This window comes from Ptychodera flava, chromosome 12 (genome assembly GCF_041260155.1).
Source record: "Ptychodera flava strain L36383 chromosome 12, AS_Pfla_20210202, whole genome shotgun sequence".
In the NCBI taxonomy this organism is placed as follows: Eukaryota; Metazoa; Hemichordata; class Enteropneusta; family Ptychoderidae; genus Ptychodera; species Ptychodera flava.
The window spans coordinates 23,433,120-23,450,765 of NC_091939.1; the positions used below are offsets into that span (position 1 = coordinate 23,433,120).

The 17,646-nt window shown below is 39.2% G+C and overlaps 2 protein-coding genes across 2 annotated transcripts; both read right to left on the reverse strand.

Annotated features, from left to right (window-relative positions):
- Positions 1 to 7,678: 7,678 nt before the first annotated feature.
- On the reverse strand, positions 7,679 to 17,315 carry LOC139145436 (zinc finger protein 154-like). The gene is made up of 3 exons (XM_070716620.1): positions 17,045 to 17,315; positions 13,535 to 13,657; positions 7,679 to 12,429 (listed from the first exon to the last, which is right to left on the reverse strand). The coding sequence occupies exons 1-3, from the start codon at positions 17,175 to 17,177 to the stop codon at positions 11,201 to 11,203; spliced, it is 1,485 nt and encodes a 494-aa protein (XP_070572721.1). The 5' UTR covers positions 17,178 to 17,315; the 3' UTR covers positions 7,679 to 11,200.
- LOC139146196 (zinc finger protein 776-like) lies at positions 9,567 to 10,468 on the reverse strand. Its single transcript, XM_070717604.1, has 2 exons — positions 10,282 to 10,468; positions 9,567 to 9,802 (listed from the first exon to the last, which is right to left on the reverse strand). The coding sequence occupies exons 1-2, from the start codon at positions 10,466 to 10,468 to the stop codon at positions 9,567 to 9,569; spliced, it is 423 nt and encodes a 140-aa protein (XP_070573705.1).
- Positions 17,316 to 17,646: the final 331 nt, after the last annotated feature.

The window sequence follows — 17,646 nt, forward strand, 5'->3', positions numbered from 1 at the left end:
TGATCACTTGAAAATTATGAAATTATAGAGCCTGTTTTCTACTTGTTTCCTGCGTACAAACCAAGCAGGTACACAAGGTAAAACATTGAAACTATGGTATGGTTGTCAAGACAGAAAGTTGTATTTGCCTTTTAAGATCAAGTGTAAACAGATGCAGGCCACATCAGTTTCATTTTTTCACAGCATTTTATTACAATGATGAATGCAAGAATGGGTGAACAAGTAGAAACACGTCAATATGATAAAAACAACATATCAGTCATTATGTATTATTTTGCTTTTAAAAAGGCATTTTCAATTCTTTTTTCTCAAAAAACAGCCTCAAATAACAACAGCAACACGTTTTAACATTCAACAATACACTACGTAGAATGCCATCTATCCAACAAATCCCAACACAAAAACACATAAAAGGGTTGAACTTTGAAAGTTTCTCAAAGAAATTGGACAAGCCCTTTCAGAGAATACAGATTTTTTGACCATGAATGGCATAAATTGCCCTGAAAAGACAAATATTGAAATTTCAACACATCTATACACATCCAATCAATTTGGACATGCTGCTACAGAGAAATCGATGTTTTGATCAAAAAAGGGCAACAATTGCTCTAAAAACACAAATATGCAAATTTCACTCTATTATTTAGCTTATTTTAGCTTATCAGCTTGTCAAAATCAATTGTAAATCATGAGATATGCATGATGTTTGGTGGGGTGAATGTAGGCATTTCACCACGCAGTAGAAAGGGAAGCCAGGAAACCAAAATAGTCAATTTTCAAAACTATACGAAGCTACTGAGGAGCAAGAAGACCATGTTTCAGAGGAAGATGTGTAATCCGAAAAAAATGCTCCCAAAGTGCCACCAAATAACGCCATTTTTATCTCTATTTTTCAAAAGCTCCAACAGCAGGAGGGGGGACACCCCCCTCCTGACCTCCCCCCGCAAAAATACTCCCCAAGTGCCACCAAATAACACCATTTTAATCTCTATTTTTCAAAAGCTCCAACGGCAGGAGGGGGACACCCCCTCCTGACCTCCCCCGGCAAAAATACTCCCCAAGTGCCACCAAATAACACCATTTTAATCTCTATTTTTCAAAAGCTCCAACAGCAGGAGGGGGACATCCCCTCCTGACCACCCCCCCCCCCCCCCCCCGCAAAAATACTCCCCAAGTGCCACCAAATAACACCATTTTAATCTCTATTTTTCAAAAGCTCCAACAGCAGCAGGGGGACACCCCTCTCCTGACCTCTTCCCAGTGACCGCTTGCGTGGCCGCTTGTGGTGCACGTTTGCCCTCTTTATCCTCAGACAGCGACGAACTAAAAAAAATTTATAAATCTGAAAATTTACTCTGAAAAAAAAAATTTCACAGCTAATCTCAATTGCAAAAAAAATTTTTTAGAAATTTACAATTGTAAAAAAAAATTTTCACAATTTCATTGTGACCACCCCCCTCCCAAGATCTAATGGTCCATCCCTTATGCCTCGGCATAAGATTTTCATGTTTGCATTATATTAGGCAATTACCAGGCAATACTCGGGTTGTGTGCAAATTTATTGGTTGCGCAATTTTCAAAAGTATCTAACAGTGTCCAATTCTACTTATAACAGCTCACTGAAACCTGCCTATCATATTTTCATCAATTTGTTTTTTGTTTTGTGTAAATCACTTACAATCCATCATTATTTACATTTTTCATCAGACACCGATAGTTTAGAAAGCATGATTATCATTCCTCTTTTCAAGATACTCTGTTGTCTCCACCATGTTATTGTTTTCTCTGTTGTCTTCACCATGGTATTGTTTTTCTGTTGTCTCCACCATGGTATTGTTTTGTTTCTCTGTTGTTTTGCTGATTACGATTAAGACAGATTGCAGGTTCTTCTGCTAGTGTGTGAAAAAAGCATGTTCTTTAAACGCATTTCACTCAAAAATCACTGAACTGTCCATGTATTCACCTTATCCAACACAACCTGAACAATTATATTTATTTTCGTTGGTAACAAGATGCTTCGCAGAATGCTCCTGAATGAAATAGTTCCCAATTCAATATGTTGTGTAAGCTTTGTGCGCTACCAAAATGATTGGTCTAGCAAAGCGTCAGAACCAAAATTGCTGAAGTGACTTGACATGATGAAATTCGTCGACAACATAGATATCAAAAAAATGCACATACTTTCACAGTTTTCAGTTTTTAAATTGTAAAGTCAGTTCGCGAGTCATTTTTATCAGCAACATATCTCACTAAATGGTTATCCCGCCTGAAATATAAAGTAAGTTGACAACAAATTTGCATATGATATAAAACGATATTAAAACCGTTTTACAGAATTTGCTTGGAGACCATGACATGATTAGGCTACATGATGTACGCCATTAAGGCCCATGATTGCTGTGTATTTTGTCTCTAATTTACAGAAATAGAATAAATTCGGATTGTTGAGTAAAAAAAAAAGATTCAGTACTTTCGATAGGATTTTCTGACTCGATGTGCGGTGTTACTGCTCGCAAAGTGATTCTTTTTCACCCTGGAGTGCGGCGACGAAACGTTATGGGACGCCACACTGTTGATTGACAATCTTGTGAGACGAAAGTTACAATTTGTGAACCACACACAGACCTTGTTCTTGATGAAACCCCCCCCCCCCACGTGGTATAAAATTGAAACAATATTCGGAAAGGACCAATCATTGCCCAAGTTTTAGAGAAGACAATCAACCCGAGGGATATGGGAGGGCTTTATTTTTAAAATATCATCCAATGATAGTTTGGATTTATTTTATAGACATCCTGAAGGAAAGTCATTCATTGATGCCAAGTCGCAACTTTGAACAAAGCGAGAGCCCGGACGTGGACCCGGGGATGTTTGAGTACGATCACCCGGCCTCGACAATATTTACCCAGAGACCGCGGCGTTGGCGTTCATAGATCATACCATGTAAAATTTCCTTACCATTAAATATCTCGCATTACTTTTTTTGCGGACATTTTGTAAATCACACATTTCCAATCGCGTAAATAATAAGCTTAGGCTCCATGCACTGAGAATAAACCAAGGGACGGACTACGTCACATCAGAACATTTTCACGTCCTTTCGTGTGATGATCGATCGACCTCCGCCGCCACTCCATCCCGGTGTCAGCCCCGGCCGGACTGGATGTGTTTAATCACGGCAATTTGACAGCAATACTTGAAAAGAAATACACTACATCCCTACTCATTGTAAAACTTTATCTTTCTGACATTAATTTCCAAACATCCTTTCACAAACTCCTGACTTTGCGCGATATGCACATATTACGTTTTCCCAGGCCAGGAGATACGGCGCGCCATAGGCTTGTAACATATACATAGGAGTTCGTTGACCTCATTGTACGTCTGCTGGGCGAGCGACTGGGCGACGCGCGCGAAATCGAAATATCTTTTAAAAATTGGAAGTTTTGAATAGTTCATGTTGTTTGAAGGTTATAATCTTTAATAGCTCATGGCTCCTATCATATTCCTATCTATTGATCTAATCTATGCCTCTTTTACGAGTGTATCCCGTTTCGGTCACAGGTTCATGTTTGTCAGCACAGGCAAAACATGGTCGGGGGTGCGACTCCGGCTTGTCCTGAGTGTTCGTTTGATGTCGCTAATTCACATTAAATCACACCCATTCACAATTTTAAAGACGGGACGAGTAAACAAAGGTATGGCTGGAGTAAATTAACATGTTTCAGGACATTATACGCGTAAAGATACTTGAAATTAGCGGTTTTCGTTTGTTCTGAATTTGTTCCGTTAGAACATAGGGTAAGCGACGGGGGTCACGTATAGCGGTCGGGCGCACTTACAAACAAAAAGTCGGTCGCGAGCCCCCCACCGAAGACGGGATATTATAATTATTAATCGCAAATACGGAGATAATTTAAGCAAACAAATTAAACCAGGTGAATGTCAGAATAATCCGCAAGAAACTTAGCAAAATGTACCTCATTAAATGCGATTGTGTTTGTTTATATTTGCCTTTATTATAATTTCTCGCGCGGGGGCACCGTCAATTGTTAGGGTAAGCGAGAGTACACGGGATTTTGCGAGAGATTTTGAAAAATCGCATTTTTTATCAAAATTATGAATTTTTATCAACATATTTCTGTACCGCCATGTTCCTGAATGAGAAGAAAACGTGTGGCCACAAAACAGGGTCTCTTTATGATCTGTGCTTGGAGAACGGGGTGAAAAAAAGATCCGGGCGTAAATAGGTCAACCTGAATTCTTTTTACTATGGTGTAGTAACAAAAGAAAGGCACAGTAGCTGCAATTTTGATAATAATTTTCTATATCTTTGGTGCGTTAAATATACCTTCTTGTCAAAAGCTGATATTCTATAGGCCTAAAGTCAACACGAGTCTGTACTGCAATTCAGTTGTTTATGTATTCATATACAGTTTATGTTGGTATTGGAAGTCAATGATTCCCTTTAGGGATTAGAACAAAAAATCCCTGGTATGGAGGATATTTCTTATTATTCAATTGTCAATAAATATGTAAAGCTACTTTCTGTATAGCAGTATTATATCCAGAGTGCACGATTGCAGGAATCCCGCCTTAAACAAACACAAAAAAATGCGACATGTTGCCTAGCTCTCTACTATGAGATATTAAATTATTATTTACTATGTTGGAAGATAATTTAGGTGCGGGGAAAAAGTAAAGGCTGATATTCGCTGCCTTGTGAACACCAGGTTAGACCCTAATTGACTTGAAAAGTTATTGCCAATCTTAAAGGGAAACAATCGTCGGAACTGCGTCTGTGAAAGTTTCTTGTTAACAAACAATGTATTTCGTGCACAATATCTAGATGCACCTCATCATCATAGCTGCAACATTTAAATTATACGTTGTAGATTATGACAGACTTTATTTAGGGACTTGATAGAAATTACGGGGCATGGTGTTTTTTTCAAAATAACGTTGTACGAAAAATAGCGACCAGAAAGTGTTTTCAATAAAATTAGCAACCTCCCAAATTGTCATGCACAAAAAACAGTGACCTTTCACAGGCGGGTTACAGTCCATATCAATAATATCTCACTTGTGTGACCTTTATCAGAATACTTTAAAACTTTAATGCAATTTCCACTTAACTTTATCATATAGAAGTAGTCTTATATCTTATCATATAGAAGTAGTCTTGAAGAAAAAGAGTACCTACAACTTCAAGTAACATTTTTGAAAATAAAATTCTAAGCCGTATTAAATGTTTATATTTTATTGGCAGCTCTTATTTCATAATACGTGCCCCTGTCTCTCTTTAACAGGTGAACTTGGATATCGAGCATTTGTGTTCGCTTTAAAAATATATTTGCGAATTTAACTCCCCGGCAGGTTTTCTGAATGTGACCCTGTCCGAATTCCGGCCCGCCCTACAGTAGATGAAAACTCTCTAACTAAGTTTCTAGTGCTTGTGTGCCCCACGTTGAACCACTGCTATGTGGGAGAAGAGTTTGACAACATCGTTTTCTACCCAGAATTATTTACTACATGTCAACCGTATGGTCATTTGATCTATTCCCCAAAACATGTCGCAAGCATATATAGCTTCTTTGCAAAGTAACTCTATACATGTAGAATGCACGGTTATTGTTTACATTTGAATTCTGCTCCGGACCAGAATTCACTCGTCAACATTACTAATACATCTTCACATGTACAGGCTGAAATGACAAGTTTAATACTACGGATCTCATCACGCTCTAGAGGGTAGAAAAAAGTAACTGTAGCATCAAAACAACATTTGTGAAAAATAATCATCAAAACTTACAGGCTGTATTCATGAGCACCTCTGGAAAGGGGCGGGAGAAGTGACATATGGGGATTATAAACTTTCATAAAATTTCAAGTCTATAACAGCCATATGTGTACAGTTAGCATTATTATTGTTCAAAATTGAATTCAAATCATGACTAGAACGAATTTTTCATCAACAACAATAATTACGGTCTTTACACATATACAGAGTATTTTGCCAAACAGAATATTTTTTTATTCTAGCATGCTTTTGGGAGCAGACCAAGAAAGAAAGAACAAGACGAACTGAAAAATTTGTCAAAAGGTACTCTACAGGTAATATTCCTTTTACACAATTATGTTAATTATGTGCATTTTCCTGACAGATGAGGCAAGTCATCCGGTTTCCCAAACCTTTTTTATGTTATCCCTGTTTATCTGTTGTACAAGTCGAAGTTTTCTATGAAGAGAAAATTGTATGTCAGACAGCATCCTCGTTCCCTGGAACACACACAGACACAAGCACAGACATGGATACACACACAGACACACAGATATATATATATATATATATATATATATATATATATATATATATATATATATATTGTATATATGCGTGTATGTGCGTGTCTGTCTGTATGCCTGTCTGTGTCTGTGAGCTTGTGTGGCCAATTATACATTAAAATACATTCAAAAGTCAGTTTGCAGCTTTGTATCAATCTTCCAATAAGACACCACGTGACTGAATGAATGAACAAACACACACACACACTCACTGTAACCCCCCCTCACACACACACCCCCCACAACCACACACACAATGACTACTTGCATCGCCTCCATCAAACACATCTGATTGCCTAAATAACTTGCTGGAATTCTACCCTGTTGGCAGTTTTTGAATACTAATAAACGACATGAGCATGCATGAGGTACCCATACCTCAAACCTTGGTGGGATCATACAGCTGTCTGTTCAACTTTTTTCATCAAATAAATGACCTGTCTATTTTATTGATGACGACGAACGTTCTGATTACAGAAGCTGTTTACAATTTGAGAAAAAAGTATGAATTTCTTCTTTCTGTTATTGCCAAGTACATACACACTGTATCCCTGTCATTTGTCAGTCAAGGAATAAAGTAAATTAAACAACAGTCAAAAGAGGGGGGACAGGGTGAATAAATGAAAGGAAAAGAAATTGATACATCGTTATCCCTGGAGCGTTTCAATTTTTCCTAAATTAATCTGAATGAAAGGAATATTACTGCTGTCTTAAGCTGATAGCAATCTCCACATGCACATGTGATAATACGGTATGCTTGTATATGGGACATGCGATATAGTGTAGACTGAAAGATCCGTCGCTCACTGCTCTCTACGCCCCCCCCCCCCCCCCCCCCCCCCCCCCCCCCCCCCCAAGTGTGCATGTGCACCGTTCACTGCCAATATTCGTGTTCTTTTTGTTGAGATTTTTTTCTGTAAATGACATAACAAATGCGAACTGGGAAAGAAATGTGCAGCATCACCAAGTTGACATCCAGCTGTCGACATCTACGGCATTTGCCTCAGGTAGTTGGAAAGCTTTGCAGCTTTGGTATTAATGCCGAGAAATCCAAATACAACTTCAGAATACGTATAAGCCACACAAACAGAAGTCTGATTTTTGTTGGATAGGGATCAGTATGGGAGCAAAGCTTCTCATTAAAATGTCATGAGACAAAGATGATCTTTGACCTCCATTTCACATAACGCTCGAAAAATAATCTGAAAGTATAAGTTAATGATTTGAATATATCATGTTCATGGCCTGGTTACAGTCAGCAAAATTACCCCTCTCAGTGTTAACACATCAACCATACAATGACTGACTTGTCACATAGAAACACTTGGCAAAATATTTTTCAAACAATTTATTCTAACAGCGCCCTCGTAAGGGCTACTGTGACTTTTAGTCCCCACGGACGGTGTCCGGCGGGGACTAACCGTCTGTCCGTCCATCTGTGCATCCTCCGTCAGTAGCCATTTCTCTGTCACCCCTGCGCCGAATTTTTTAAATGTGTGCTAGGATAAAGTTCTGTGACATACATATGAAAGTCAATTTATTTCGTGATAAGAAAATCCAATATGGCCGCCGGGCGTGGCCATTATTTGCAAATTTTTCATGTTTTTGAACCAAATACTATCCCTTAACCCATTTCGTTCAATGTTGGTACAAAGATAAAGTACTATTGCATATATGTGCACATTGATTTATTTCATAATAATATCTAATATGGCCACCGGGCGGCCATATTGGATCGTATATTTCCCAACATTTAACAGCTCCCCTGTAATAAAGCTACCAAGCAATATGTAATTCAAACACAGTTATTCAAACACCATAATCCAGTGGGGACTGTCATCAAGCGATGACTTCATGTATCAGTAATAATGACACCAGTATACGAAAAATATTCTTCATGGCAGTGTTGTTTAAGAATACAGCGGAGCCAATTCATTTTAAAGCTTTGGTGTTATTTCACAGAGATGAAGCTAGCTATTGTTAGCCATATTCTCTAAAAAAAACTTGTGACAGTATTTGTAAATAAAAATAAACTCGAACATTACTTTTATGAGTGTAACACCATGATGACACATCCCTTATAAGATAACAATATTCTGAAGATACAGTCAAGAACATATTGGGAATCTAGACATTGAATACTTAATTCATATGTTCTATTTCGTTTCACAAGGTCACATATTCAATTGCATACATCTAGGTATATCAAGATGGTTGTATTATCAGGATTATTTCCCTATACTCTTTAAGCAGAGCCTTATATTTAACAAGATGAAAATGTGTATCTTAATATCTCTCCTCAGTCCCACCCTCTGCATTCGTAAGGTCAGACATGATATTAGACTGAAAGATCTGTCACTCAAGGACGCTCCCTCCACTCCCCTCCTCTAATTAGGGGGAACACAGAAAGCACCCTCGAGCCCTTAGATTGTTCTCTACTGGATTTTTTAACCTGCTTTCATACATTGATATTTTACGAGTGAAACTTTTGCATGCATGTCCTACATCATTATTTGCATTCATGAGGTCTTATACTTGAATGGTCACGTATGTCTCCTAAGATCACCATCTTGTTTGAATGGTGTATGACACTTCTTGCAATGGTATGATCTGACATGAGATTTGATCAATATATGTCTGATAGAATCAATTTTTAGATAAAGTTTCACCATGCTCTTTGTGTTATCCAGTAAAATAAGCGAGCCTTTGCGTTCATGTGATCTTTGTGAGGGTTAACAAATGCCTTTCAAAAACAAACCTGAATGTGTACGTTTGACCACACTCTTTACATTCATGTGGTCTGACACCAGAATGGATCAACATATGGTTGAGTACATGGGACTTCCTTTTAAATATTTTACCGCACTCTCTGCATTTATGGGATCTGATCTCTGAATGGATCAGCATGTTAATTTCAAGATTGCCCTTCTCTGTGAATGTTTGACTACACTCTATACATGAATGCTGTCTGACACCAGAATGGATTACCATGTGCCATCTAAGACAGTGCGCTTCCGTGTGAATGTTTTACCAGACTCTGTACATTCATGAGGTCTTACACCAGAATGGATCAACAATGTACCTATGTCCTTCCTTATGAATGTTTTACCTCACTAGTTCTGATCTTTGAATGTCAGTCAGCATGTGCCTTTTAAGATTGCCCTCCTTTCTGAATGTTTGACTACACTCGTTAAATTCATGCTGTCTGACACCAGAACGGATTACATTGGCCTTTCAAGACTGCCCTTCTCTGTGAATGTTTTACCACACACTGTACAATCATGCTGTCTGACACTGAAATGGATCAACATATGCCCTCTAAGATTGTGCTTCCGTTTGAATGTTTTACCACACTCTTTACATTCATGTGGTCTAACATTAGAATGGATCAACATATGCCTGCTAAGACTGCCCTTCTCTTTGAATTTCTTACCATACTCTTTACATTCATGTGGTTCTGACACCAGAATGGATCAACATATGGTTGAATACATGGGCCTTCCTTTTAAATGTTTTACCACACTCTCTGCATTTATGGGATCTGAACTCTGAATGGATCAGCATGTGACTTACGAGATTGCCCTTCTCTGTGAATGTTTGACCACACTCTTTACATTCATGTGGTTTGACACCAGAATGGATCAACATATGCTTTTTAAGATTGCCCTCTCTGTGAATGTTTTACCACACTCGTTACATTCATGCTGTCTGACACCAGAACGGATTAACATTGGCCTTTCAAGACTGCCCTTCTCTGTGAATGTTTACCACACACTGTACATTCATGCTGTCTGACACTAAAATGGATCAACATATGCCCTCTAAGATTGTGCTTCCGTTTGAATGTTTTACCACACTCTTTACATTCATGTGGTATAACATTAGAATGGATCAACATATGCCTGCTAAGACTGCCCTTCTCTGTGAATTTCTTACCATACTCTTTACATTCATGTGGTCTGACACCAGAATGGATCAACATATGGTTGAGTACATGGGACTTCCTTTTAAATGTTTTACCACACTCATTGCATTTATGGGGTCTGATATCTGAATGGATCAGCATGTGACTTTCAAGATTGCCCTTTCTCTGTGAATGTTTGACCACACTCTTTACATCCATGTGGTTTGACACCAGAATGCATCAACATATGCCTTTTAAGACTTTCCTTCTCTGTGAATGTTTGACCATACTCTCTATATTCATGGGGTCTGATCTCTGAATGAGTCAGCATGTGCTTTTTAAGATTGCCCTTCTCTGTGAATGTTTTACCACACTCTTTAAATTCATGTGGTCTGACATTAGAATGGATCAACATATGCCTTTTAAGACTGCCCTTCTCTGTGAATTTCTTACCACACTCTTTACATTCATGTTGTCTGACACCAGAATGGATCAACATATGGTTGAGTACATGGGACTTCCTTTTAAATGTTTTACCGCACTCCCTGCATTTATGGGGTCTGATATCTGAATGGATCATCATGTGACTTTCAAGATTGCCCTTCTCTGTGAATGTTTGACAACACTCTTTACATTCATGTGGTTTGACACCAGAATGGATCAACATATGCCTTTTAAGACTTTCCTTCTCTGTGAATGTTTGACCATACTCTCTATATTCATGGGGTCTGATCTCTGAATGAGTCAGCATGTGCTTTCTAAGATTGCCCTCTCTGTGAATGTTCTACCACACTCTTTACATTCATGTGGTCTGACATTAGAATGGATCAACATATGCCTTTTAAGACTGCCCTTCTCTGTGAATGTTTTACCACACTCTTACATTCATGTGGTCTGACACCAGAATGGATCAACATATGGTTGAGTACATTGGACTTCCTTTTAAATGTTTTACCGCACTCTCTGCCATTTATGGGGTCTGATATCTGAATGGACCATCATGTGACTTTCAAGATTGCCCTTCCTTGTGAATGTTTTACCACACTCTTTACATCCATGTGGTTTGACACCAGAATGGATCAACATATGCCTTTTAAGACTTTCCTTCTCTGTGAATGTTTGACCATACTCTCTATATTCATGGGGTCTGATCTCTGAATGAGTCAGCATGTGCTTTCTAAGATTGCCCTTCTCTGTGAATGTTTTACCACACTCTTTACATTCATGTGGTCTGACACCAGAATGGATCAACATATGGTTGAGTACATGGGCCTTCCTTTTAAATGTTTTACCACACTCCCTGCATTTATGGGGTCTGATCTCTGAATGGATCAGCATGTGACTTACGAGATTGCCCTTCTCTGTGAATGTTTTACCACACTCTTTACATTCATGTGGTCTGACATTAGAATGGATCAACATATGCCTTTTAAGACTGCCCTTCTCTGTGAATGTTTTACCACACTCTTTACATTCATGTGGTCTGACACCAGAATGGATCAACATATGGTTGAGTACATGGGCCTTCCTTTTAAATGTTTTACCGCACTCCCTGCATTTATGGGGTCTGATATCTGAATGGATCAGCATGTGACTTTCAAGTTTGCCCTTCCTTGTGAATGTTTGACCACGCTCTTTACATTCATGTTGTCTGATACTAGAATGGATCAACATATGCCCAATAAGTCCCTGCTTTCTTTTAAATGTTTTACCACACTCTTTGCTCTCATGTGGGCTGATATTTGAGTTGGTCATCACATGGGCCTCAAGATTGCCATTCTGAATAAATGCTTCACCGCACTCACTGTGTTGGAATGGCGTGAGATCAGAATTAATCACTGTAAGGCCCTTGAGATACATGTTGTGTCTGTAGGTCTCCACACTTTCTCCGTATTCCATTACTTGTGCCCCTGAGTGATTCAAGCTATGTGCTCCATCATTGCTCTTCTTCACATGATTTCCACAACACTCAGTGCTGATTTCACCTTCATAGCTGTCCCCATTATGAGAATGGCACTCCATCAAATGGAAGGAATCTTTGTGTAATGTAGTTCGGTGTTCAACATGATTGCCCTCATACAATGGATTCAGGTCTTCGTTGCTGTTGTCTCGGTTGGACACGCCATATTCCAATGTTATAAAGCAATGTTGCATAATGCTCTGTACAATTATTGATGCATCTGTTGGTAGAAAGATTAATATAAAACAGTTCAGTAGAGTAAGGTAGTAACAAAAAGGCTCCATAATGTGCTCTACGGACAGAGAGAGATGTGGGCTTTTGATGTTACTACTAATGACTTCATGTAATATTGGTCAAACTGGGACATTTTCATGGATTTTCTATTGGATTTAAGAGCACAGCTGCTTAGCCATTATGCCATCTTTAATCCAAAATTATAGGTGAAAGGTCACATATAGTTACTGAACACACCAAAGGCAGTACAGCACAGCAAGGCACAGACTATGAACAAAGTACAGGTAAACATGTAACAAAGTCAAAGTCGTGAAAGCAATATGCAACTCTACAGTCCAATACAAACATACATGAAAGCATGGCTATTAAAACCATCGGTGGTCACAGAGATCGATATAAAGTAAAACTGTGCAAAAGACATGAACATGTCTGACAATCAGTTTGACATTGCACACCTGGTTGACTGACCACCCAAAGCTATTTCTAAACATTTATGAAATATACATGAATCAATTCTGGCAAACACATGCACTTCTAGGCACATTTTGCCTTCAACAGTTCTAAGTACACAACATCAACTTAAAAGAGTGCAAAGTCAGCCTATTCCTGGAAGGAGCTGGTCAATATCAGCCTTATCCAAAGCAAAAAAATTAAACCTTGAGACAGTTCATGAAGCTAGTATGTATGCCAATGCACACAGAAATACCTGTATTTCCATATACGCGTGAAATTTAGGTATGAGACCAGTTCAGCTGTACTTTCTTAGGATTTAGTGAATCCTTTCTTAAGCAATTCATTTGACACCAGACTTATTGACACTTACCGCAAAACATTGTGACACTCACAGTCAAGTTTGAATAAAAGCTAGTGAGTTATTTACATGCAGCAGATCAGAGCATGAGAAAACAGCAGCCATATTATAAAATTGCGTTGAACAACAAAATGATGAAGACATGTTTGCTATGTGGCACATTAGTGTCAGATCCGCACACACACGCACACTGACACCCACACACACAAAACAAACAAACACATATACATACTATACCAAAAAAAAGTTGACATCTGCCCTGCATATAACATAACCTTACCTTTCATTGATAATGTATTGTCTTGATATCGTTGACACATGTTTTCAGTCAGTGTCTCTAATGGTTTCACTAGCTCATGCATTTTGTTGAAATGTTTGAGAGATTGGAAAGTTGCACAACACTCTGAAAGAAATACAGAATGTTTTAATGTTACGGTTAAGAAGCCATACATTAACAGCCAATCTATGATATTCCCAAACTGAAACGAGGAAAATAGTCAGATAAAGTCACATTCACTGAAAATATAAGCACCATAACAATGTGCTCCAGCACAACAGTTTCAAAAAGACTGCTGGAATCTTCAGTGAAGTCATGTTCACAATATCAACATACTTTGGGCAAACCTCTTTCATCACATCCTGTAGACATTAAAACTTTTTTAACATAGTTCTGTGAATTATTGGATGATTCAATTGATAAAAGTGACATCTTATTGCTTTCACTGTATCATGTAAGGGCAAGACTGGAAATTAGTGGATACAAAATAATTTTGTTTGAAAAATTGTTGGTAACTTATGAAGTCCACTAAACCGATCACTTTAGCGTCCCTGAGAAAATCCCTTTAAGGTTGCAAACAAGTGGTATGTCCACTATTCTTTACTCATGCATCATGTCTGTGTCAATGTAGCTCTGTAGCCTCTGTGTGCCAGGGCTGTGGCCTCACTACATGTAGCTGCAGTAATGTAGTTAGTACCGTCCACCCAAAATACCCTGGCAAAACCTCAAGCTACAGTATGGCCTCATGTGGTTAGATTGAGTCCTAAAGTCGGACACACACAGCCTAGTCTAGGTCTCTCCATTGTCTTTTGGTTGGGGAATCGATACAAACAGTCAGGGAGTGGCAGGGTTATGCTGCAGGCAATGTCAACCAAGATACCCCCCACCTTGGTGCATAGTGGGCGATTTGAAAATTTGTCACGAAAATTGTCAAATGCCTCACTCCCTGGGGCAAGACAATCTGGAAAACCCTCAACTAAAACAAGTAAATCCCCCACATTTCCCCGCCCCAATGGGTGGGACATTCATAAATTCTGCACTTGTCCATGACATTGACTAGGGGCATCAATATAAGGTAATTACACCACCTCCTTGATACCTGCTACAAATACTGATCTGATAGATATCTAATTGTACTGAGAAGTATTGGGCAGCGTCAAGTTTTGTAATTAGTCATGTAACTCCGAAATAACTGCACGAAATTTGATGAAATCTGCTGCAGATACTGATCCGACAGATATCTGACTGTGTTGAGAAGCATTTGGTAGTGTTAAGTTAACTAATGATTCATTTGATATTTAATGAAATTTGTAATTAGTGATAACTCTGAAATTATGACACCTAATTTGGTGTTTCCTGCTACAGTTATTGATCTTATAAATTATGTCTAATAGCGCTGTTCACGGTTACAGGTTTGTTACTAAATATAGCTGAACGCGCGCGACATCGGACACGCAGCTTGAAATGCCGACAAATTTTATCAATGTTGCATGTGTGGCTATTTTTGCAGCTTGTACTCTTAGTCGTTAATATGTGTTTTAGTATTCAATGTTACACTAGCAGTCGCCAAAAAGGATGTATTTTCGTCATTCTTGCATGCGTAATTTTCAAAACGTAATCTAAAAATGCGGACAGATATTTATTTTTGCATATTAATGAGAGAACAGTGACGTAAACTGTGAACGGCCCTATTGTCAAGTGAAGACTGAGCAGTGTCAAGTTAATTAAGGGTTTATTTATATATTTAATGAACTTTGTATTTAGTGATATTACTCCGAAAGTACAGCATTAAATTTGATAAAACGAGCTGCAGATGTTTATCTGATAGATATCTAATTGTCCCATAAAGCTTTTAGCTGATAAACAGTTCATTTGCATATTGAATGAAGTTTTGTAATGAGTGATTCCCACAGTACTGTGCGAAATAGCTCTGCATGGCAGGGCTGTGTCTTACCGGCGTATACGGCCTCCGCATAACGTCGGTAACATACAGCCCTGCCACGCAGAGCTATGCGAAAGTAAATGAAACCTGCTACATACAATGATCTGATCTGTGAAGCATACTACTACATGCAACCATGGAGGTAGTAGAGAAGGAGTCACAACTGAGATAATTACGTTTATTACTATTGTGCACCATTGGTTTAATCCTTTATGTCCATTGTTTAACACCCCTTTCCCGCCATCTGCGTTGCCGACGGTACCTTCGCAACCGAACCGAGTGAAATTAACCTGGGTTTGCTAATGCGACTCAGTTTCTCCACAGTGTCATAACACATGCGCAAAGACTGTATTTGCGTAGCTTGGGTCAAGTGCGTCATGATAGTGTAAGAACCGACACGCTCCGTCCACGAAAAGTGAAGTTACAAGGAATTTAAGTTTTTCATTCTCAAAATCTTGGTAATTTTAACGTCGTTTTTTATATACTTTACATTCGATCGCAGGAACCTTTCCTTGTTAGAATGAAGTTCTGATCACGAACTTTTCAATCATGTACTGAGTATGGTGCAGCGGACTGCAGCACTGCCGTGAGCGTGGGTTAAACTTGTAGCGTTTCCCGGGTGTTTATGACGCGACGCCATAGGCGACGTTGCGACGCTTTGTTTCAATGCATCGTACGTGTTGTTTTTATATCGCGACCATTCATATTAAAGTCATGGACGTAGCAGTTCAAAGCTATGCTTTCCTATTTAACCCTATCATAATGCAAGTACAACATGATAAAACACGGCAAGAACCAAGAACTGGATTTGGAAAAAGTTGGCGTGTTAACAATGCTGCTCTACGATGTATGGCATTTTTTTTTTGTGATCGCAAGCTATCATCAACTCAGTCTCCGTGCCTTTGCAGATGCAAAAGCTCCTTTCTTCAATTATCTGTTCCTCGACCTCTTTAACATCGTGTACATCAAAATCAGTGGAACGACTCGAACTTCCCGACGCGACGCTTGGACACGTGACGCCATGTTTGAAGATCTGTCAACTGCCGAGGGACGGCCGAAACACCCGAACGACCCCGAACGAACTTAATCTTGTTTCCTAAATCCGAGAAAACGCGTTCGCAAGTCCCGTTGGTGCTAATGGAGTAGTTAGTAAGGCAAACAGCGGCAAAAACATGGTCCCTTTGATCTCCGCCTAGTTGTGACTCCTTCTCTACTACCTCCATGATGCAATGAACCTGTTGTAAACCACGTGAGCACATTCAGTTCACATCTGGTACTTGTAGTGTTCTGAGGCACAAGCACTAGACACGTCGCTTCGCGATCGGTACTGATTTACAGTAAACACAGAGAGAAAGGCTCGAGCTCTTTCTGTTTCCTATGAATCAGTGTCAGTACCGATCGCGAAGCGACGTGTCTAGTGTCTAGTAGTACTAGTGCCTGTGTGTGGCTGAGGTACACAGCGAACAAACTCTTTTGACCCTGAAAAAAATACATTTTCCTGGGTCACAGGGGCCGTCCACGGTGTACCTGACCACAAGCGACTGTGCACTATATACGGGTATGTATCATACCTTGACAGGCTCGTGGAACGCCACAGTTGTTGTTGAATGCACTTCCAGAGCCACAGCCGCCATTGCAGTTTGTTCTCTCACAGGGATCCGAATCCGAAAGACAGTCCTTGTTGATTATTTCTGCCGATTTCATCTTTGAAGTACAATTGTTGCTACACAAACATTTCAGACGGACGTAAAATTCAAATCTGAGATTGCGTCAAACCACAGTCACTCCACAAAAACCGCGGCTACAGCTGTGTCGAGTACGAATTCACAAAACTTTGGTTACATTATATGAACTTTTGACCTCTCAACTATGCCCCTCAACCAACTGAACTTTGAAATTTCCGTACGAGCGTAAAGTTGGCGTCATACTCATCCTCATCCTCAGCCTCAGGGGTCACGCGAAAATGAGGATGAGGATGACGCTACAGCGTCAGCTTCACCGGCGTCAGATCCGATTATTCCCGAATGCGTCTGATGGAATAGTAAGTGTAAAAACGACTTTAAAAATGTGCTCCAAGTTTCATATCACTGTAAATGTTAATCAGAACACAGTTGGGTTTGTATTTCATAATATTTAGTAAACTCTCTGCTTCTCACGATGTAGTTACAATGCA